At 53.1% G+C, this 22,894-nt stretch overlaps 2 protein-coding genes across 4 annotated transcripts in view; both read right to left on the bottom strand.

Annotated features, from left to right (window-relative positions):
- PGM2L1 (phosphoglucomutase 2 like 1) overlaps positions 1-7,117 on the bottom strand; it is a 45,614-nt gene extending 38,497 nt beyond the window's left edge. The window contains exon 1 of the mRNA XM_051608706.1: positions 6,796-7,117. Coding sequence (XP_051464666.1) covers positions 6,796-6,906 — 111 coding nt within the window. The 5' untranslated portion in view covers positions 6,907-7,117. The remainder of the gene's footprint in view (positions 1-6,795) is intronic.
- A 12,905-nt stretch (positions 7,118-20,022) lies between these two features.
- On the bottom strand, positions 20,023-22,467 carry KCNE3 (potassium voltage-gated channel subfamily E regulatory subunit 3). Of its 3 annotated transcripts, none has more exons than XM_051608816.1 (2): positions 22,306-22,467; positions 20,023-20,855 (listed from the first exon to the last, which is right to left on the bottom strand). In XM_051608816.1, exons 1-2 carry the CDS (start codon positions 22,356-22,358, stop codon positions 20,507-20,509), a joined length of 402 nt encoding a protein of 133 aa, XP_051464776.1. In that variant the 5' UTR covers positions 22,359-22,467; the 3' UTR covers positions 20,023-20,506. The 3 variants fall into 3 exon arrangements, with proteins under 3 accessions (XP_051464776.1, XP_051464777.1, XP_051464778.1); XM_051608817.1 differs by having other exon boundaries at positions 20,023-20,837; positions 22,306-22,461; XM_051608818.1 differs by lacking the exon at positions 22,306-22,467 and adding an exon at positions 20,928-21,046.
- Between the last annotated feature and the right edge of the window lie 427 nt (positions 22,468-22,894).

The raw sequence follows: 22,894 nt of genomic DNA on the forward strand, positions 1-22,894 counted from the left end.
AGTAGCAAAGTGTTCCAGCTTGGGCTAATAACAGCTGGAATGCTTTTGTAACTGCTGGGTCTTCAAGGTCACATCTTTACTCTGCTGGCTCAGACACTACAGGGAGATCTATAACCCCCCCCCCCCATAGGAGGCTGAGTTAGACAGACAGCAAAACTGGCCAGAGATGTTCCATTCCATAGAGCTACGTAAGCTCAGAGGAAGGACAGAGATCACACAAGACAACTTCCTTCCTGCTTCTTCTTCCCTTCTCTTCCGGGGAGGACTCCATCACCATGAACCCCCCAGGCTAGAGCTCTCCTGACCCTCAGCACTCTGTCCTTTCTCCAGCAGCAGTCCAGGATTTTTTGAGACTGTTCACAGCTAAGGAGAGTGCTGTGGGAGTTGCTGGGGGGTAGGGGGAGGCAACAGGGGTTTGCACATTCCCTGAACATATTTGTATACATTTTCTTTTATCATTGGTGTTTAATTAAAGCTGTGTAGTTTAGTTTTAAATCCAGAGCACCTCTCTCCTAATTCTCTCTCTCCTTCCCTGCCTGGGTGGGAGGAGATCAAGAGCATTTTTGTCAAACTGAATCAAAAGGTGACAAAAATTTACTGCCAGAATCAGATCTAAGACAGAACTATGGGGTCATATCTGCAGTCCAATGTAGCAGTTGGACTCTGAGACATCAATGTTTAAGAAGAAAGCCTTGAGGTTTTGTTAAAATATATATATATTCTTTAGTGAATTAAATGTTATGCTGCTTAGACCCCAGTTTTCCAGGTACTCCTCAGCTGTCTGGTGGGACAGAATTACCTTTTCATCAGGATACCTAATCTGAAACAATTGGAGAGTTAAAGTACAAGGGCATTAGCTGAGTATTTATTACTGGTTCTTTCCCTGTCAATGATGTTAATGATGTGAACTTACTGCCAGAGTTAGGTTTTAAAGGCAATATCCTGTCAAAATTAGTGGCAGTTTACAACTTGCATAGCAATCACTCTGTCCTGCAGACACTCCTTGTGGATGTAGCCTGGAAGAAGGAAAAAAGGTCTAAAATTTGCTTAGAATTCAATAAATTTGACAGCCATAAATAAAATGTTTCAAGGTCTGCCAGCCAGCCTTTGATTTTTAATCAGCAATTGTTTTAAGCTTTTTCCCAAATTAAATTAGGGTCAGTCCCTACTATCCAAACACACCAGAGTACCTGTCTGTAGGAACTTCTAATAAAGAGCAATGAAGCTGTGGCGTAGGTTATCACCCTATATGTGCATCTCATGACCAGCAGTGGCACTTGCAACCAGTTCTCACCTACAAATTCTTCTAGAAACTGTATGCTCTCATTTCCTATTCTTAATCAAGAAGTTAGTTTTCTAGTCAGCAACTGCACCAACGTTGTTGGGTGAAAATCAGTTGGGTAACTGCAGGCAAGCAGTGGGAGTTCCTGCAGTGGGAGAGGGAAAGGTGGTGGTTGGGTCAATCACAGCCTCTACACAGGGTCTTGTACTTGAGAGGTACAAGGTTCCCTACAGAACAACCCTTGTCTCTGCCAACCCACTGGAGGAACATTTACACTGAGTTTGTCTTGTTCTGCTTTCTTCCTAAATCCTGGTGTCTCAGCTACAACATCTCCTTAACAGTCAACTACTTACAGTAGGGAGCCCATGAGAGTGGAGGAAGCCAGAATCAAAGAACATTTTAGGTACAGCATCCATTCTGCCTGTCTGGAGTGAACTACAGAATAGTTTTCCTCCACACTCCAAAACCAGTCCTTCAGTTCTGTCCCCAAAGGCCCTGTATGTCTGTAAGGAGGTACACAGAGCCCCAGTCTGGCCTTACAGGCAGCTGGAAACCCCCCACAGCCATAAACTAAGACTTCTCCACACCACCCTCCATTTATACACCCCATTATGGTCCTACAGGCAGCTAGAAGCTCTCCACAGTTGAGGACAAAGGGATCTCTGCACCATACTCCATCTCCACACCCTATTACAGTCTTACAGGCTGCTGGAAGCTCATCACAGTCATGGACAAAGGCAGCACCACACCACCAACCATTTCTGTACCCTACCACTCACCACCTCCACACCCCATCATGGACCTACAGGCAGCTGGAAGCTCCCCACAGCTAAGGACAAAGGGATCTTCACATCACCTACCCCCTCTGTACCCCTCCATCTCCCTTCAGGCAGCTAGAGAATCCCCACAGCCACAGAGGAACCTCCCCAACACACATCTTAAGTACTTAAAGTTCCTTAAAATAAAGTTTCTGATTCATGGACCCACTGGCTGGTTCTTCCAGTTTGTGCTGGTTTTGATAACCTTTGAGGGTTGTTCCTTGCTGTCCTTGCTTCTTTCTATTTGTGCATTTTCAAATGTGTGTGTATACATGCATATGATCTGTGCATATATAAAAATATACTTATATATAGTGCACTCATTAATAAATCTGACAGCAGCACAGAAGGAGCCAGGTAGATGGAAGACACCAGGGTTGGGTGCTGCAGGGCTCCCCAGGAGCCCACTGCACAAGCCACCTCTTCTATATTGATCCAATACAAAATAAGAAAAAACCTGACATAACTGGGTTTTTTACAGTCCTTTTCCCATGTCTTTTTAAATAACCTGGATTTAAGCTTATTGTAGGAATGCTTTATAGCTCACTGCTGCTGAAGGAGGCAGTTTGCACCTTCCCAGACTGCTCCCATGAATGTGCTGGCCCCTTTCTTGAGTCAGGAAAAACAATTAAGCAGCTGCAGTGAGTCTGATCAATAAGAACTCCACTCCCTTCCTCCTGCCAGCCCGGATCCATCCCCTGAACAACTGCATAAACATTGTGCCAGCTCAGGCAGGTAATCAGGGCGAAGTACAGTAATGAGAAAGGGTGAGACCACCTGAATTTTTTCTGCAATTATCTCATTCTGATCTGCTGCAGAGTAAGAACCATCCATTTCTCAGAACATTTTAAAATCATTAGACCACCCAAATAAGTGTAGAGGAGCAGTCAAAAGCCCACAGGAGATCCTGCACTGGAGAGAATACTTCCATTTATCAACTCAGATGTACCTAAGGCAGGAAGTTCCAAGTTACACAAAGCAAGTCTTAATGTTCAAGTCTTATTTCCTTTATCTGAAAGTTACCTGTGTAAACACAGAACAGTGACACCCTGTCCCATCAGACAGCCACAAAACTGAGCAATACAGACAGCACTGCCATGAAGTTTCAGTTATCCTGCTGGATTTAATTGAGTTTCATGTCTTAGGAGCAGGCACTAAAGCCCAGTACTTGTGTTGTTACAGAGCTTTCCCCATTTCACAGAGCTGTTTACACACTCTCAGTACTGCTGGTTCTGTCCAGATGGGTTTTGTGCCCCAGTCCACCCAGAAACAACTACTTCAATAATTCACCATTTTATCTTCCATGTTTTAATGTTAAGAATTTGCAACCCATACATGTAATTTTGAAGACTTTCTCTTCTCACTTGTGGACAATTCCTAGACTTTATTTTCCCATTTTTATTCTTAAAATTTCACTTAAGAGTCTTAATAAGAAAAAAATACTGCAAGTTGAATGCCAGGAGCAGGTTACTGGTCTCTAACTACCATGTCCATTTCCTCTTGAAACAGAATCACAAAAATTAAAAGAACACTGAGACACTCTACAAAAAAGCCCTAAAACCAACCAAGCAAGTAGGCAGCTAATCATACTACACCTGTGCACTGATAATTAGTTAATGAATTAGTAAAATAAAATGAGAGCACAGAGAGAGAAGCCTGCACAACCAGCTCCTGGGGAACTAAGTCAAGTTATTTTTTCCCCACCATGTGATGTTCCAGCAGTGCCTTTGTACCAACCACCAAGCAGCCCCTTCTTCCAGGTACACTCCACCACAGCAACCACAGCCCTGGAACAGTCTGTGTACAAACACTCCTCCAGTTCTTTGCTGGAGATGGGTAAAGCTACACCACACTGAGCACACCCCGGAAACAGGAGTCTTGTCAGTGATCCTACAGTGCTAGTTAATAAACCAGCAGCTTAGGCTTCATTTTTACAATGAGGACTTCCTGAGGGAAAGCAAAAGGCATCCGTTACTTTCACAGCTTTGCTTCCTAGTCAGAGTATCTTTCTTTGAGATGATGTTTTTCATTAAGTAGATCAGGATCTTACTCATACTCTTCCCTAACATCAGCTGCTGAGCCAGTATCTGACCCTCAGACAGCCACTGAAAGCTTCTCTGCTGCTACACACAACAAACACTCAGCTGCTGTACTGAGCACACCTCATTTTCATGCCACTCTGTCCGCAGAACATTCTTGCTGCTTTATAAAGCCACTTAAGACAAGCACATCAAAACCATTACCCCAAGCAAGGTCCAAAATTCTCACAAATGATCTAAAGAAAAGTGTTTTTTTTCTCAGAGGCAACTGCTCTGACACAGCTTTCTATTCAAGCCAGACTCCTTTAGGACAGGCAGATAAAGAAGTACGATAGGGAAGATAGAGAGTGGATGAAGAGGAATTAAAGGGAAAAAAACAAATAAAAAAAAACAGAACAATGACTAATTGTTCACATAGCTTACCAATGAGGACCAAAGAAAAGGCAGGTGCCTTGTGCCTACAAGCCTGTCTCTAAGAAAAAGTAAACACACAGCAATCAAGGAGAGAGAATGAGAAAGGAAGGAGATTTAGTTAAGTGATCTTCCTTTAATCCAGTTGCTAGAAGCATTAATGAAGATGAGAGAGAAGGAAAGCAGAAAGACCATCATATGGTCAGGTTTCCCTCCACCCACACCCCAGTCCTTGATCAGTTTTGGTTTTATAAGAGATTGGCACATACACCCCAATCAAAAAGGATGAAGAGCACAGCTCTAAGAATTAATTACAGCAAGTAATTTTCAATTAAGTTAGAGGACAAAAGCTCCCCGCAGCTAAATACAGCTGTGAATGTAGTGCATAGATTTTCTTCCTTGATCAAAAGCAGCAAAAGTCCCTCGGGCCAAGGAAAGGGGGGATGGGGATGGGGTGAGATAGACACAGCTCCTTGTCAAGCTCTTTGGTAAGCAGCAAACCTACAGAGACCTCATTTCCTAGCTTGTGGTGAGATGAGGGCATCAGACAACTAATACCTCCTCATGCTGCACTTGCTGGTTTCTCCTCACCTTCCCATCCCACACCACCTTCACCTCTTTCATTTCCATCCTCTACAGAGTGACTGCAAGTGCTCCTGAAGCACCCCATGCCCCCAGCCCCTCTCCTGCAAGAGCACCAAGACCTCCCCTCTCCAAGCAATTCTGACTTTTCAGAATTCACAGGAACTCTCTTGGGTATCTCTCCAAGTAATAAGTTCGAGCAGCCTTGTCAGAAAGGTCATGATTATCACCTGGGAAAGCAAGGATAAAACAGGGACAATCAAGCTGGCTCTTTTGTATTTTATTGCTTCATTTTGGCCTTAGAAGGAGCTATAGAAACAGAAATATTTCACTGTTGCAGGTTTAAAATGAAATCTTATCCCTGATAACCTTAACATTAAAAAGTGAAAGTTTTCCTACTTCATACCCTTTCAGGATAACCCTACATTAATCTTGTTTTAAAACAACCCTTTCAGTACACTAACTTAGAAGTTAAAAACCCTTTTTTCTTGCAGTTCAGTCTGGGTTATCAAATGTATTATCAGGAATGCTGTTTCCTTTTTCCACTCCTTCCCTCCCCCGTGCCACTACTCCCAGACATTTTTCACAACAGCAGCTCCAAGCACAGAACAGGCAGATGGCAAGTGTTAATTCCTGCAAAAAAAAATGGAAGAAGAAAGCATGTTTCTCAGTAGCAGAAAGCTTATCAAAGGGCTGACACTTAGAACTGGCTTGTAGTCTCCCTGCTTTGATCCTGGCAGGATGAAACTAAAGAGGAAACAGCATAAACACACTGACAATCACTCTCATTAAAGTAAAAAGAAATGATTTTTTTAAAAAAGAAAGAAAAAAGAAGCCACAGGCAGAAACCTGAACTACTGGTGTGCTGGTAGTTTACCCTCCCCCATCTACAAGATATTTTTTAAAGCACAGACCATGACATTTGGGCAAATCAACTGAAAAGTAACCTTTTTGACACCAAGCGAAGCAAAATAACCTCTGATATCCTATTGCTATAAGAGCCCCAAATTCACTTTGGATGTTGTGATACCAAGTGAAGCAAAATAACCTCCAAAATCCTATTATTGTATGAGCCCCAAATTCACTTTGGGAGGGCTTAATCAGAGCAAACCAAGCCTGCAGTCCCTTGTGACACCCTTAGAGCTGAACAGGCAAAGGATGACGCCAGAACTTAAGACCTCAGGTGCCCGTTCCTGGGAGCGTTAAATTCAGGAAGCTGAGAAAAACAGGAACATGCCACTGGAGTAACTGCATCCCAAGCCGTTCACCGGTCTGTCTTGATGAAGCAGCAGCAGCAGCAGCATCTTCTCCATGTGCCAGGAAAAAACGGCATCACGGCAACCCCCTCCCTCAGGTACAGCCCCTGCACGGGGGGGGCCTGCCTCACCTTCCCCCCCCCCCTCCTCCTCCTCTCGCAGGTTGGGAATTTCTCAAGTCTTCCCGAATTCCAGGCGGGTGGTTTTTAAGCAAGGCACCTGTCAGCCCCACCTCGGGGGGGGAAAAGGGCTCGACAGGGATGCGGGGAAAGGAACCAACCGCCCCCTCTTGGGATGGGAAGGAGGCGAGAGGGACGGGAAGGGCGCCGGGAGGGCGGAGGAGCCCCCGCCGGGGGAGGACGGGGGGCTGTGGGGGGGGGGGGATGTTGTTCCCGCCGCACACCCACCTGGTCCCAGCGCAGCCACTGCCACACCGCCCGGTCCAGCTGCGCGTCGCCGGTGCTGCGGGCCACCAGCACGTTGGAGTTGACGTCCCCGGAGGCTCCGCACTCGCCCATGTCGCCGGGCTGCGGGAGGATGAGGCGGGGAGGGCGACAGCGACGACGACCACAACGACGACGACGGTGGCGGCTTCGCTCCTTCAGTTGGCGACGCCCGCCGCCGCACCGCGCATCGCCCGAGGGAGGGGAAGAGCGACGGGAGGCGGGCCGGTGCTGCGGAGCCCCGGGAGGAGCCCGGGAGGAGGCGGGGAGAGCCCGGGAGCCCCGCGGCCGGCACCGCTCGCCTCAGCGCCGAGCCCCGCGCCGCCAGGAACGGCCCCGCGCGCCGCCCGACAGCAGCCGCCGGCCCGCCCCGCCGCGGCAATGCATGACGGGAAATGTAGTCCGGCCGCCCCCCCCTCCCCGCAGAAGGGGAGGGGAGGGGGCGACGGGAGGAACTACAACTCCCGGCAGCCCTCGCGGCGCGGCCGGTTCGCCTCAGGGCTGAGGGGACGCGGTCGGGGCTTTGCCTCCCTTCGGCCGGGGCGGCTGCTCCCCTCGCCCGCCCTCTCCTGCTGCCGCCTCTTTCCCTTCAGAGGGCGAGATTCTGCCGTGCTCGGGCTCCCCAGGCTGGTGGTGCCGGCCCCCGCCGGACGGGTAGCTCAGGGCGCTCGGTGTCCCCCCGCGCTTGGCCTTCAAGGAGGCCTGAACCCCCTTGAGGGTGGAAGCGGAGAGGGCTGGGCGGAGGCTCCTTCTTTTGGCTGGACGCAGAAGCAACGGACAAGGAGTAATGGATACAAATTGGAGCATAGGAGGTTTAAGGTGAATATCAGAAAACATTTTTTTACTGTGAGAGTGACAGAGCCCTGGGACTGGCTGCCCAGAGAGGCTGTGGAGTCTCCTTCTCTGGAGACATTCAAACCCTCCTGGACACGTTCCTGTGTGATGTGCTCTGGGTGATCCTGCTCTGGGGGGGGGGGTTGGACTAGATGATCTTTCGAGGCCCCTTCCAACCCCTAGGATTCTATGATTCTATGATTCTATGAACGTGCAGTATTTCACTTGCTTCCCCGCTGCACAGGCACTCCCTGCCCCTTGGGATATAAATATAGGTAAGGAAAAGCTGAGAACCTCCCTGTCTCTGCTCCTCCTGCAGCCTCTGAGGCAGACTTCAGCACTGCCCAACGCATCATCTGTTCCCTCTGAAGGGACCATGGAAACAGTGCCACCCCGGGGGACAAGCCTGTTGTTCAGAAGCGTTTCCAGACAGGCTTCAGCGGTGATTAAATTGCCATTAGGAGGAAATTTGTAACACCTCCCTCCCCTTCCCAGGCCGCTTGAGTTCCACTTGAATTGCCTGTCCTGGAGCAGGAGGTGGAGGCAATGACCACATCCTGCAGCAGATCCTCTTCCCACAGAGCATCTTCATCCCACAGAGCATCCTCATCCCGCTGCACATCCTCGCAGAGGTTGCCATAGTGACAGCAGGCACTGCAGAGGGATGCAAAGCTTTGGGAAGAGCCGTGGAAGGCAATGGGACTGCTGTCCAGGGGACACGGGGTGTGAAGGGAGGTACAAAACACTGAGTTGGGAGCTGCACAGGCTCCTGGGGGAGGTGGAAAGAGAGTCTCAAGGGAGAGGGAGACACAATGGAAGGGTGGCAAGGATGTGGGGAAGTGGTTTGAGGTAGCCAAGCAGCACCACAAAGGATGCTGCTGAAAACTGTAAATATGGAAGGTAAATATACTTCCTGACAAAGCTTAGAAATCTTGATTTAAGATCTCTGTCCTTTGAAGCTCTCAAGTCTGTGTCCTGAAGGGACCTCTTTCTTGGCTGTTGGCACAAACAAATCCTGCAGTCCAGAGGTCTGACTTGGTGTGGGGAAATGGACCTTCAAATTGATCTATTACAGGAAATTACTGATAGAAGTGAACAGAAGATAAGAGGAAGGAAGTAAATCAACCTAAGTCTTCTGTTATCACTGAAAGACTTTCCTAAGGTTGTTTCTGGTCTAGAAGAAGAAAAGTCTGGACACTGATAAAGTTAGAGTAAGGAAATTGGGCATAATAGATGACTCAAGCAGTGAGTGGAATTCTTCATCTCCAGGTGGATCTGGATGGTCCATCCTTTGGTGTTGAGGCTTGGAGAAGGAGTGTGCCTGTGAAAAATAGGAGAAGGGACTATGGCCAGAGCTGCCATGTCATGGGCCTTGCAGGTGACCCTGCCAGCCAGCCCAAGAGCAGGATCACACAAGCTCCACACTTCCCACCAGCTCTGGCTTCACCCCATGGGCTTCTGTCCCCGATGCCACCCACCCCTCCATGTTTTTCTCCCCTTCTTTTTTTCCCTTTCTTGTACATCTCCACACCACGAGGTGACACCTGTACCAGCAGTGATGCCACCCTGATCCCAGCAGTCTGGTTAAAACCATGTCCCCAAACAGCCAGATGCTGGCACACTTCTCCAGACCTCAGAAAAGCTCACCAGGGCGGTTCCTGCAGGGAATTTGCACCTCAGAGTCAGCACTGCAGGTGCTTTTCATACCTTTGCTGCTCTTTTCTTCTCCTTGCTGTTTAACCTTCAAAGAAAGAAGGCCAGAGCCTGGCTCAACAGGAGCTCCAGCTCTTGAAACCTTTGTTTCTCCCCACCCCCCCCCCCCCCAAAAAAAAAAGGACAATGGCTTTGCTAAATCCCTCTCCAAACCTGCCAAACAGGAGTGTTGCTCAGAAAAACTGGAGCTATTTGAAAAGGCAGTAAGAGACACTATTAAAATGACACTTTATACTTCAAGTGCTTAAATTCTTCCCTCCACTTTTTTATTTCTTTTTTTATTGTTATTATTTTTATTCCCCTGTGTGCTTAATGAAAACTTTAAATTATTCTGAATGGTGGTTTTTTGCCATCAGAGCAGGCAGGCTCTTTCTGCACGTGAAAACTTGGACTTCATTAAGTGGTTTCAGTCAGCAGAGTGACAGCCCTGCCCACATGCTGCCTCATCAGTGCTCAGCCCTAATTAAATGCAGGATTTTCCCTTCAGATATCCAGGTAGGACAATTACCACTCTCTGAGATATCAGTGCTCCTCCAGGATTATTTCCCTTAAGAGCAGATAAAACAGCCTCACAGAGGATCAGTCTCCTCCTGTTATTTCTTTACCAGGAATAACGACAGCACGGAGGGTCTGAACCTCCTCAGGGTCTCACAAACACACCTGACATCAGAGAGTCACAATCTGGCTTCCAAATATTTTCCTGACTCTGGTTGGAATCATAGAATCATGAAATGGTTTGGAATGGAAGGGACCTTAAAGCTCATCTAGTTCCAAGCCCCTGCATGGGCAGGGACACCTCCCAGCAGCCCAGGCTGCTCCAAGCCCCATCCAACCTGCCCTTCAACACTGCCAGGGATGGGGCAGCCACAGCTTCCCTGGGCAACCTGGGCCAGGCTCTCCCCACCCTCACAGCCCAGAATTTCTCCCTCACATCTCAGCTCCAGCTCCCTCTGCCAGCTGGAAACCCTTCCCCCTGCTCCCAGCCCTCCCTGCCCTTGTCCCAAGCCCCTCCCCAGCTTTCCTGGAGCCCCTTCAGGCCCTGGAAGGTGCTCTCAGGTCTCCCTGGAGCCTTCTCTTCTCCAGGCTCAACACCCCAACTCTCCCAGCCTGGCTCCAGAGCAGAGCTGCTCCAGCCCTCCCAGCATCTCCGGGGCCTCCCCTGGACTTTACCCAGGAGCTCCCTGCCCTTCTCATGTCAGGGGTTCCATAATTGGACACACAGTCCAGTTGAATTTTGCTACACGTGGGAACTCTGGGTTTCATAGCAGGGCAGAGAGAGCAAGAAACACTAAGATAGTGAAAATGAGAGAAAAACAAATCCCTAGGAGTCAACAACCTGTCCTTGAGAAACAGACCCACAGGAGGGAGGAAAGGGATGAAAAGAAGTACTCCCACAAGTTATCTTGGTGTGAGAATGGTTGTAACCTAGAGCACAAACTGGAAAACACTGACTGGACTTACGCCATGAACATATGAATTAGCATATTAATATGCTATTAGCATACTAAATGAGCTCTGATAGGCTAGAGGGACCCCTACTAACAAAAAACCTCTTTGAGGATGACTGATGACATTTTTAAGGACTGTCACTTGAAGTAGAAGCAAAGAACTAGTTAACCCATCATGTATAGGAGTGATGATAGGATATAGAATCATAGAATCCTAGGGGTTGGAAGGGACCTCGAAAGATCATCTAGTCCAACCCCCCCTGCCAGAGCAGGGTCACCCAGAGCACATCACACAGGAACGTGTCCAGGCGGGTTTTTAATGTCTCCAGAGAAGGAGACTCCACAACCTCTCTGGGCAGCCTGTCCCAGGGCTCTGTCACTCTCACAGTAAAAAAATGTTTTCTGATATTCACCTTAAACCTCCTATGCTCCAATTTGTATCCATTACTCCTTGTCCTATCACTGGTCATCACTGAAAAAAGCTTAACTCCATCTTCTTGACACTCACCCTTTACGTATTTGTAAACATTGATGAGGTCACCCCTCAGTCTCCTTTTCTCCAAACTAAAGAGACCCAGCTCCCTCAGCCTTTCCTCATCAGGGAGATGTTCCACTCCCTTAATCAATATAATCAGAGAGAAAGTCATTTTATATATTTCTGTGTATAAAAGAAGCCCCTGTGTTTCAGGAGGCTCTGCCTTCACCCCAAGGTGCCTGGGAGAGCCATGATGCACCAGGCCCCAGTGCAGCCCAGAGTCACAACAGCTTCTTTGGTATTGCTCTCTGCCACAGCAGGAAGAAGCTGGGACTCACTTTCACTTTCCTGCAGCTACATAATCAGCTTTAAAAACCCTTCTAGTGGCTGATTAACCCTCAAGCACACCAGACTGAGCTGTCATCTCCTGTGAGGTCAGTGTATTCTTCCAGGCCAATGTGGCAAATCTCCAGAACTGCAATCTAAGCTGTATCATCACCTGTAATATTTTTATATGGTTATCGTGCCCGGGAGCTGCTCAGGCTGCCTGGGATCTGCTGTATGTTCTGTGATGGTTAGGAGCTAGCTAACTACTGGGTGCAGCTCTGGAGCCCTCAGCACAGGAAGGACACGGAGCTGTTGGAGAGAGTCCAGAGGAGGCCCCGGAGATGCTGGGAGGGCTGGAGCAGCTCTGCTCTGGAGCCAGGCTGGGAGAGTTGGGGTGTTGAGCCTGGAGAAGAGAAGGCTCCAGGGAGACCTGAGAGCACCTTCCAGGGCCTGAAGGGGCTCCAGGAAAGCTGGGGAGGGGCTTGGGACAAGGGCAGGGAGGGATGGGAGCAGGGGGAAGGGTTTCCAGCTGGCAGAGGGAGCTGGAGCTGAGATGTGAGGGAGAAATTCTGGGCTGTGAGGGTGGGGAGAGCCTGGCCCAGGTTGCCCAGAGAAGCTGTGGCTGCCCCATCCCTGGCAGTGTTGAAGGGCAGGTTGGATGGGGCTTGGAGCAGCCTGGGCTGCTGGGAGGTGTCCCTGCCCATGCAGGGGGGTTGGAACTAGATGAGCTTTAAGGTCCCTTCCATTCCAAACCATTCCATGATTCTATGATAATTGCAACTGTGAAGTTACAGATACGTGTCTGTGCCCCCCAAAAAATCAGTTCAGGTTTTTTCCTAATGTTTACAAAATCCTGCACATTAATAGCAACTTGTTTATAACACACAGCTCCTGTTTGGGATTTGTTGTTATGCAGGGAAATGGGGGTGTCCAGCCTGGAGCAAAGGAGGCTGAGGGGAGACCTGCTGGCTCTGCAGCTGCCTGAGAGGAGGTTGGAGCCAGGGGGGTCGGGCTCTGCTCCCCAGGAACAAGCGACAGGACCAGAGGGAACGGCCTCAAGTTGTGCCAGGGGAGGCTGAGGTTGGATCTGGGGAACAATTCCTCCCTGGCAAGGGTTGTCAGGGCCTGGCCCAGGCTGCCCAGGGCAGGGGGGGAGTCCCCATCCTTGGAGGGGTTTCCAAGCCCTGGAGATGGTGCTGAGGGACATGGGGCAGTGGTAGCCTTGGCAGGGCTGGGGGAAGGGTTGGCCTGGATGATCTGAAAGGTCTTTTCCAGATAAAAAAATGCCATGGTTCCATGCAATGCAAGTAGAGGGTGTATCCATTCTCCTTTCCATGGTTAAGTGTATCCATCCCCCTGCAGCATCTAAGTGTTTCACTCCTGAGCAACCATGCAGAGATTTTATTCCTACCGCTGTGTTTGATGTTGGTTTCCTTCCTGCAGAAGAAGCACACAGCAATGCCACTGAATTTCAGAAACAAATCTGTCACATAGTGCTGGGTTAATGGTTGGACTGAGTGATCTGAAGAGTCTTTTCCAGTCAAAACAATTCCATGAGTCCATGATTAGCATCCCCAGCCAACCCTCACCCACAACAGAGCAGATTAGCCCTGCTCTGCAGAGCCTCAGGGCCAAATCCAGTCGGTGCAGTGTTTCCTTGGCAATTTCACCACACAGAGTTTATTCAGGGTTGCCTGCCAGGAGCTCCCCATGCTATCCCAGGTGGTGTTTCAGCAGGGAGCTGGGGTCACGCAGGATGGACCAAGCACATCCTTCCAGCTGCTGCTGAGCCTCTGGCAGGTGCTGGGCATGGGTGGTCTCGCTCTGCAGCACAGCTTTTGTTTTATTATTTATGATTCCTGAACACCCTCTTCTCCTCTGGGGTTACCTGGAAATAAGACAGCAGCTCCCATCCCTTCACTTCCCTCTCTCAGAGCAGCACGTTGCCAGAAAGGCAGCACAACTCTCAGTGCAGGCAGTGAGGACATCCCTGCTGGTTGATGGTGGGCTTGGGTTTGGGTCTGGGTTTGGGTCTGAGTGCTGGTTTTAATCCAGTCTGGGGTCAAAACAGTCAAAGTGCTTTGTCCTGAAGAAGTGAAGGTGCTCTGCAGGCAGAGCATGGAGACCAGGAGCAGGCTGGCAGGTGGGCAGGATGCAGCAGAGACCACTGAGATCAGGAAATGGCTTTCACAGAATCATAGAATCATGGAATGGTTTGGGTTGGAAGGGACCTTCAAGACCACCCAGTCCCACCCCTGCATGAGCAGGGACACCTCCCAGCAGCCCAGGCTGCTCCAAGCCCCATCCAACCTGCCCTTCAACACTGCCAGGGATGGGGCAGCCACAGCTTCCCTGGGCAACCTGGGCCAGGCTCTCCCCACCCTCATAATCAAGGATTTCCTCCTAATGTCTAACCTAGATCTCCCCTCCTCCAGTTTTAATCCATCACCCCTTGTCCCTTCAGGAGACACTGATTTTCTGAGTCCCCAGGCTCTGCATTTTTCCATCACGTGGTTTAAAAAATCTTTGTAAAGTGACTTCTCTGGGCTAGGCAGGAGCAGGAGCTGTGCTCAGCACTGCTCAGTGAAGGGCTGGGAGTGAAAAAGGCTGTGGCAGCAAACATCAGAGCTGCTTTTAGGGACATGTCAGAGGTGGGGTTTGTGCTGGAGAAGAGCCATCAGGAACCAGTGCTCCCTGTGCCACCACAGAGATGTATCCCACACTGCCAGCAGCTCACAACCCTGATCTTGCAGAGGAGCTGGAGGGGCCTAGCTCTGACAGGTAGCAAACAGAGGGGCAGGAGAGATGGTTTTCATGCCTGCACATCATTAATTTTGTTTCCCACATCTTTATCTAAAGCATCTGATCCACCACCAGGGGTGAGAGAGGCAACTCAGAGCGACAGACTTCCAAGGCAGGGTGACAGAAAGTACAGGAGAAGGCCCACAGAGGACTTCAAGCAACTGACAGGGCAATTCCTGCAGAGCAGGAATTGGTTTAAGTCACTTTTGTTTCTCTCACCTCTCTGAACCAGGGTGTCTCTCCAGCCATGGTGCTGCAGGGCCATCAGCAAGGCAGGGTGCAGGGACAGGCTGCATCTTTGGTCAGATGGCCTGATTTATTTAGAAGACAATGAGGGTTTCTGACATGAAGGAAGAGCTTCTGTGGCTAGAAGAAGCTTATTTCATAGAATCATGGAATCATTAAGGTTGAAAGAGACCTCTAAGATCATCCAGTCCAACCATCAACCCAACACCCCCATGTCCACTAAACTGTGTCCCAAAGTGCCACGTCTACATGTTTTTTGAACACCTCCAGGGATGGGGACTCCCCCCCTGCCCTGGGCAGCCTGGGCCAGGGCCTGACAACCCTTGCCAGGGAGAAATTGTTCCCAAGATCCAACCTCAACCTCCCCTGGCACAACTTGAGGCTGTTCCCTCTGGTCCTGTCGCTTGTTCCTGGGGAGCAGAGCCCGACCCCCCTGGCTCCAACCTCCTCTCAGGCAGCTGCAGAGCCAGCAGGTCTCCCCTCAGCCTCCTTTGCTCCAGGCTGGACACCCCCAGCTCCCTCAGCTGCTCCTCACAAGTTCTCCAGCCCCTTCTCCTTCTGCTCCAGCCCCTTCCCCAGCTCCCTTGCCCTTCTCTGGACACGCTCCAGCCCCTCCATGTCCTTCTTGTCCTGAGGGGCCCAGAACTGCCCCCAGGATTTGAGGTGCAGCCTCACCATTATTTTCCTTTAATAATAATCACCTCCCAGAAAATCCTTTTAAGGTAGCATAGGCAATGGCCAACCCCACCTCTGAGCATGAGTTACCTCACAGGAAGGCATGACCTCAGTTCTCCCTCCAGAAAAGATGGGAAATAATGAATCAGTCCCAGCCTGAAACTCTCATGTTTTCCTGGGGTGCTGGGAGCTGTGCTGCAGGGCATTCATCCCAGGGACCCCCATGGACTTGGACTTGCACAGCCAGGACCCTGTTACAGCTCCATGTCCCATTTCTTGTGGGCAGCAATATCCACAGATGTATGGACTGGCCTTAATCCCCTCCCCAGGTTTCCCTCCCTGTCACTTCTTTCTGTTTAGTGGTAGCTCAATGCATGGGACAAGTAAGAGCTCGTTAGGACTCCTTGGTAGCTAAGAGTCATTCACTTAGCAAACAAACATCACCCAGTGGTGTCTGTGCACCAAACCTGCCAGCCAAATCCTGCTGCAGCATCTGCCCCAGCTCACAGTTCTCCAGCTCAGTGAGCATAACCAGCAAGAACAGTTGACAGGGAGGGCAGGAGGGGCCTGGGGAAGTTACCCTGGAATAAGCCCAGGGGAGCCCCTCACTGCAACGTGGAAGATGTTTGTCCAGTGTCCATCTGCTGCAGTGCAGGGAATGCTCTTCAAGCACGTCTCTGCCCAGCCATGAACTGGGAGCTCTTTCTTTTTCCCTCCCTTGTGTTTAAACATTTCCCAAGATTAACTTTCCCCATCACAGCCCCTGCCTTACCAGGGGCTGCAAACCCTGAGCAGAAGTACTCACAGAATCACAGAATTATTGAGGCTGGAAAAGACCTCTGAGATCATCAAGTCCAACCCATGACCTGACCCCACCACATCTCCAGACCATGGCACTAAATGCCACATCCAGCCTGTCCTTGAACACCCCCAGGGATGGTGACTCCACCACTTCCCTGGGCAATCCATCCCAACGTCTGATTCCTGCATGTGAGCCTGGCTCAGAACACCTGAGGGGAGCAACACCAGCCCCATCAGCAGCACAAGATTCTTAGCAAGCACTGAGCACTGGGAGAAGCACCTCTCCTTGGACACAGGCTGGGGGGAGAGTGGCTGGAGAGCAGCCCTGAGGAGAAGGACTTGGGGGTGGGAGGAGATGAGAAGCTGGACATGAGCCCCCAGGGAGGGCTGGAGCCCAGAGGGGCAATTGTGTCCTGGGCTGTGTCACCAGCAGTGTGACCAGCAGGGCCAGGGAGGGGATTGTCCCCTCTGCTCTGCTCTGCTGAGACCCCCTGGAGTGTTGTGTTCAGCTCTGGGGCCCTCAGCACAGGAGAGACATGGAGCTGTTGGAGAGAGGCCAGAGAAGGGCCATGGAGATGCTGGGAGGGCTGGAGCAGCTCTGCTCTGGAGCCAGGCTGGGAGAGTTGGGGTGTTGAGCCTGGAGAAGAGAAGGCTCCAGGGAGACCTGAGAGCACCTTCCAGGGCCTGCAGGGGCTCCAGGAAAGCTGGGGAGGGGCTTGGGACAAGGGCAGGGAGGGATGGGAGCAGGGGGAAGGGTTTCCAGCTGGCAGAGGGAGCTGGAGCTGAGATGTGAGGGGAGAAATTCTGGGCTGTGAGGGTGGGGAGAGCCTGGCCCAGGTTGCCCAGGGAAGCTGTGGCTGCCCCATCCCTGGCAGTGTTGAAGGGCAGGTTGGATGGGGCTTGGAGCAGCCTGGGCTGCTGGGAGGTGTCCCTGCCCATGCAGGGGGGTTGGAACGAGATGATTTTTAAGGTCCCTTCCAACCATTCTGTGATTCGATGATTCAGTGACACACCTTCCCACACCCCAGTCCCTCTGTGCTCCATATTCACCTCCAGGACACCACAAACTGCCAGAGGTACCTCATGCTGTTGACTAAACATTCACCCACAGTCCCTGATACCATCACCAGCAGTCCCTGCGCTGCTCCCCTTTCCCTTGCACACTTCTTACCAAAATTCCCAGCATCAAAGCAGTCCCAGGAACAGGCCACCATGATTCCTGTCACTCCAACAATCCCACCACTGCTTCTCTAAGCCAAGATCAGCCTGAACGTCCCCCACACACAACGTTTCAATATCCTTTGCCAAGTATCAGGCAAGCTGCCATAGGCAGCATCTCACTCCTGATTCCTTGCTGGGTGCCAAGGAAAAAAATCTTCAATTAATTGGCCTCCCATGAGCCCTTTTTTTCGTTGGTTTTTGTTTGAGGGTTTTTTTTCCTAGTTGCATTTTTAATCTTCTGCTCCTGGGGCTGCAGCACAGGGAGCAAGGCCAGAGCCACATCAGTTTGGATGAGGAATCCCTGAGTTCTGGGATGAGCTCCTAATTCATCTTGAAATCCTTCCCCTGACAGGTGAAGCAAATCCATTTTGAGAGGCTCCCAAATTCATCCTCTCTCCCATATCCCTGTGTTTCCATACCCCTCTGAGCACCCTCAGCAGCCCAGGGCAGCCCCTGGCTGAGGATGAGTTTGTCAAGCTGACCTGGAGACTCGAGTCCCAAGGGCACACCAGCCAGCCTGGAGCTATGGGGACACCAACCAGCCCAGAGCTGTGGGTCCCATGGGGACAACCAACCAGCCTGAAGCCATGGGTCCCATAGGGACACCAGCCAGCCTGGAGCTATGGGTCTCATGGGGACAAACCCAGCTACTCTGGCCCCAGGGATCCCAGGGTGCTCAGAAAAGGAGCAGGTGCCTGTGGCGTGGGGACCGAAGCAGCTGCCACAAGGTGGCACTGGCACCTTGTCACCCAGCCCTGTGGCTCCAGCCCGGCGCACCAAGGTGGGACACCCGGGCCATCCCCCCAGCCCTGCTGCAGGCTCTGGTCCCAGTTTAACTGTGGGGATGAACGGGAGGAGCTGCTCATGGATGATAACGACAAAAATCACCACCAGAGCTACGTCTGGCGGGAGGGTGTCCTGGATTGGGGTTTTATGGATTAGGGAAAAGCAAAATTCTAATTACTTTAATGACCTGCCACCCTGTAACAGGGTTGTCCCCCCTGGTCATGGCAGCAGAAGGAACTCTGAAGTCACTAGATCCATGCCAGCCTCCCTGTGTCCTGGCAGGGCTGGTGGCCACCAGGAGAGGACTATATCACAGGGGGCTTTTGGGGTACCATGCTCACCATCCACCACCTGTCCCAGCAGAGGGACCCCCATCCTGGCCCTGACACGAGTGGCTGTTCCACAGCTCATCCCACTGGAGGAGGAATGAGTATTAGAGGAGGACAAGCTCCGTGGAGGTGGAGAAGACCTGAGCACGGTGTATGGTTGCACAAACCAACCCCGTGGAGGTTTGAGGTCTTGGCTGTCCCCACCTGGCCCCATTCCCCTGATTTATTTGCAGATAAAGGGTTTATTTTCTTTTCCCAGCCCTGGAACCACAAGACAAACACACTGAAGCCTCTCAGGCTACTTCCCTCTTGGACCAGGTGCCAGGGGACGTTGGTGGCTTTTGTCCCTGCACCCCTGGGAAGTCCCACTGGCACCAACCACCCGGCTCAGGACTCACAGCGGGCTCAGCTCCAAAATGGGCAGCCCCCCCCTTCAAAGGGCTCCCCGAAACCCCCTGCCTGGGCTGAGCACATGGGAAATCAGGAACTGGCTCGCTGAGCTGCTGCCATCCCCTCGCCTCCGGTGCCAAGATTCCCAGCCCTGCCCCAAACGCCCTCACGTCCACTGTTGTTTTATGGCTCGGGCTTTGGCGTCAGCGTTCGGGCTCCGGCACCGCAGACGTGTTCAAGCTTCGGAGGCGGGCGGAAAGGCCCCCGCGGGCCAGCTCGTCTGGCTGCAATTAAAGCCTTTAATGATGCCATTATGAACAGGTTAACACGTGCAAGGGGCCGGGTCACCGGCGCTGCCCCACAGCTTGTTTTGAAGGACGAGGACATTTACTGTCCTGGCCATGAGCCACTTCACGGGCCAGTCCCGAAGCCGGGCAGTTTAATAGCGGATCCGAAGCCAAGGAACCCAAGCAGGACCTGGGAACGTCCCCTTCCCGTCCGCTTCTGCGCCCTTGCCCCGTGGAAAACACATTTGGGAGCTGCGGTACAAAAGGCCAAAGCTGCAAGTCGACGACAGCAGGAAGGGAAGGAAGCAGGAAAAACTTCGGCATCACCATCCGGAGCCCGGAGGGAGCTCGGGGAGGCGCGGAGCCGGATGCCGCGCTCGGGCTGCGCTCCCAGCCTGTGCCCGCAGCTCCGGGGATGCTCCCCAGCTGGCAGCAAGGACAAGGGTTTTTAAACGGAGAGAGGGGAGATTGAGGTCAGACAGCAGGAAGAAATTCTTCACTCTCAGGGTGGTGAGGAACTGGGATGGGTTGCCCAGGGAGGTTGTTGATGCCCCATCCCTGGAGGTTTTTAAGGCTGGGTTGGATGAGGTTTTGTGCAGCCTGGTCTAGTGGGAGGGGTCCCTGCTCATGGCAGGGAACTTGATGATCTTTAAGGTCCCTTCCAACCTTAATGATTCCATGATTCTAAGGAGAAAGCATCTCCTATCCTGGGACAGGCGCTGTGATGCCACTAAGGGGTGGTGGCCCTCCATGTCCCCTTGGCAAGACACAGGGAGCAGGTTTAGCCTTTCCTGGGCACCCCACGGATGGCCCCTGACACTGACTTTTGCTCGGAGAAGAAGCAAACGTGACCCCACTGGAACCCACCACCTCCTTTAATTCCCCACCAGAAAAACGAGGCCCAGCCCAGCTCCAGAATTACAGGGGTTTAGCACCAGAAAAACCCACTAGCCCGTGTCACAAAGGCTGCTGCCAGCCCGTGGAGGTCAACGCTGGCAGATCCAAGCAGGGAAATGGTGGATTCTCCTCTTTGAAGACCCCCTGCCAGGCTCGGCACGCCACGGTGGGAAAGGAGCTGCCTCTGCCATCCCCATCTCCCCAGAGTTCAGCCAAGGTGGGTCTGTGGGACTGGGACCTGCCTGTGGGTAGCACCCTGGCAGCTCCTGCCCGACAGGAGCTGTGGTCCCCACGCTGCTCACACCAGGGCTGAGCACCTCCCTGGGGACACCAGGCAGAGAGTTTCCCATCCCGTCTGGGAGCGGGCTGGCTGTGGGGTGTGCAGCAGCAACGTGTCCCCAAACCACGCCAGCTCACCAGGGGACCAGGCATCAGGGGCCGAGCTCAGATCATGGAGACCCTGTTCTTGATGTAGACGTGGTAGGGGTCGCTGCGCTTCTCCACTTTCCGGGAGCGGGTGTAGCCCAGGATGAGACTCCCCACCGTGGCAGCGAAAAGTGTCATGACGAAGAGGATGTACATGTAGGCGTTGTCGTGGCGGCCAGGACGGCCGGCGCGGGCGCTGGCGTTGCGGGGGACGGCGGCAGAGGCGGCAGGGCGGTCGGCAGGGCTCAGGACCGCCCCGTGCAGCGTCTGGTTCAAGGCGTTCAGCAGCGCCTGGAGGCTCCGGTGCCAGGTCTCCGTCTGGTTCTCCTCCTCCATGTCCTTGCCCAACCTGCAGGGAAGGACAGGGCTGGGGGGGGGGGTGTCAGCTGGGGCTGCCCCCTGCAAGCAGCAGTGGCCCCGTGTGGGACCACGGTCCTACCAGACCCAGTGGTGAACCCAGAATTGTCCATGAGGCACCTCCCCTGCCTCACACCAAGGGCTGAAGCGAGGTACAGGCTGCCCAGAGAGGTGGTGGAGGCCCCATCCCTGGAGACATTCGAGGCCAGTCTTGATCAGGCTCTGAGCAACCTGAGCTAGTCATAAAGGTCCCTGTGCACTGCTGGGGGGGCTGGACTAGATCACCTTTAAAGTTCCCTTCCAACCACACACATTCTATCATTCTATGAAGTGAGGGCATCCAAGCCCTTTGCAGCAGCCCCCTCCCCAGATTTCACTCCCTCCATGGACAGAATAAAGCCCCCAGAGCTTTGGGGCAGCTGCCTGCCCCCCCCCCCCCCCCCCCATCCCCAGAGCTGGGGACAACTGGGGGACACAGCTGTCCTGGGGGGGTGGGATGGCTGAGTTCAAAGCCTGCTCCCCTGCTCCCCCCAGGGAAGTGGGGTGGCACTCTTGCAGGGTGCAGAGCAGGCACCCAAGGGACCCCAGGGGGGTTGGTTTTGGGGGGCTGGTCTGGGGTCCCCCACCCTAACTAACAGCTCCAGGACTGACCCTGCCGTGCATCAACCCCACTCACTCCAGGCGAGGTCCCCCGAGGTGAGCAGGGACCCCCTTTTCTCCCTGTTGGCTCTAGCCCAGGGCCAGAAGCCACCACCACCCTGGCAGGGGGGGCACAGCTCCACAGGTGCCCCCAAGGACCCATCCCAAGGTGTCACTGCCCTAACCCGCCCCCCCCCCCCCCCCCCCCCGGGAATTTCTCTCCCCATGGGTCCCAGACCCCCTCTGTCTCCCCCTGCTCCAAGTCACAGTGCCCCTCTTGCCAGCCCACCCTGGACCCCCATGTGCCCTCTGCACCCTCCTGTACCCTTGTGCCTCGGCAGGACCTTGGAGCAGATGGGGACAGGAAGGGACACGGGGACACAGTACCCCACGTCTGCCATCTTTTTGGGACACACCAGCCCCACAAACCAGCGTTGTCCCTCTGGGTACCCACCCTGCCCCCAAGCCCCTTGTGCCTGCAGCACCAGCAGCTCTTCCTCATGCCCAGGCAGCTGACCTGCTCCCCCCCCAAAAAAAAAGAAGTGTCACCCCAAACGCAGGGTGCACCTCCCGGGACGAGACCCCAGCGCTGAGGAGGAGGAAGGGGCTGAGCAGCCAGGACCCCCCGGGTTTTCCTGACTCAGGGACAAGTTTGAATCAGGAGGAGATTGAATTTGGGAGGTTTAGGACAGAATCTGGGTTTGTCCCGGGAAGGGGACCCACAGCCAGGGTGCAGCATGGGGGGGGGGACCCCCCGCGTTACAGGGAGTGTAGGCAAAGGGCGAGGGGCTAGAGGGGTGGGAAGGGGGGATCGCACTCACCCTGCTGCCCTCCCTGCCTGCGCTGCCGCCGGGCTGAGCCGGGACTGGAGCATCGAGGGATGCGGGCAGGGCTGGGAGTGTCGCGGAGCCTCCTCCCCCTTCCCGGGGCAGAGCCACCTGCCAAAGCCACCCCAGCCCCGGCACGGGACACCAGCTTTGTCACCAGCCCCGCGGCTCCCGCCGCAGCCCCCTCACCCCAGCCGGATCCCGGAGCCCTTCTGGGGCCGGGAGAACCGGACCCTGCGTTTCCCTCCCCGCACACGCTGCCGGTCACGCTTTCCTGTCCCTCCTCCGTCTGTCCCCAAGTTCTGGCTCCGGGCACCGCGTCTGCCCTTCGTCCCCCCTCGCCATCCCTTCCCGGAGCTGAGCTGGCTCCATGAACCCAAGGTCTCCCACATTGCCCCCAGCTGAACCCCCTGCCCACCCAAAATCCCCGGGGGCTGCAGGGTGGGGGGCTCAGGGACAGGCACCCACGGGGCAGCACGGTGGGGCAGCAAGGGGACCCAGGGGTTGTGGGGCAGGGAAGAGGTGCAGCAGTGAGGGGCTTCTGTGGGGGTTCAGGTCCTGCTCCCGGCCTTGATTTGCTGTT

Source organism: Apus apus, chromosome 1 (genome assembly GCF_020740795.1).
Source record: "Apus apus isolate bApuApu2 chromosome 1, bApuApu2.pri.cur, whole genome shotgun sequence".
NCBI classification, from domain to species: domain Eukaryota; kingdom Metazoa; phylum Chordata; class Aves; order Apodiformes; family Apodidae; genus Apus; species Apus apus.

Bases quoted from the DNA above. Each gene is read 5' to 3' on its own strand.
- KCNE3 (XM_051608816.1), bottom strand. From the start codon at position 22,358: ATGCTCCAGTCCCGGCTCAGCCCGGCGGCAGCGCAGGCAGGGAGGGCA. The intron at 20,856-22,305 runs GTGAGTGCGATC...CCCCCCCCCCAG, and splicing joins CAGGCAGGGAGGGCAGCAGG to CCCTGTCCTTCCCTGCAGGT.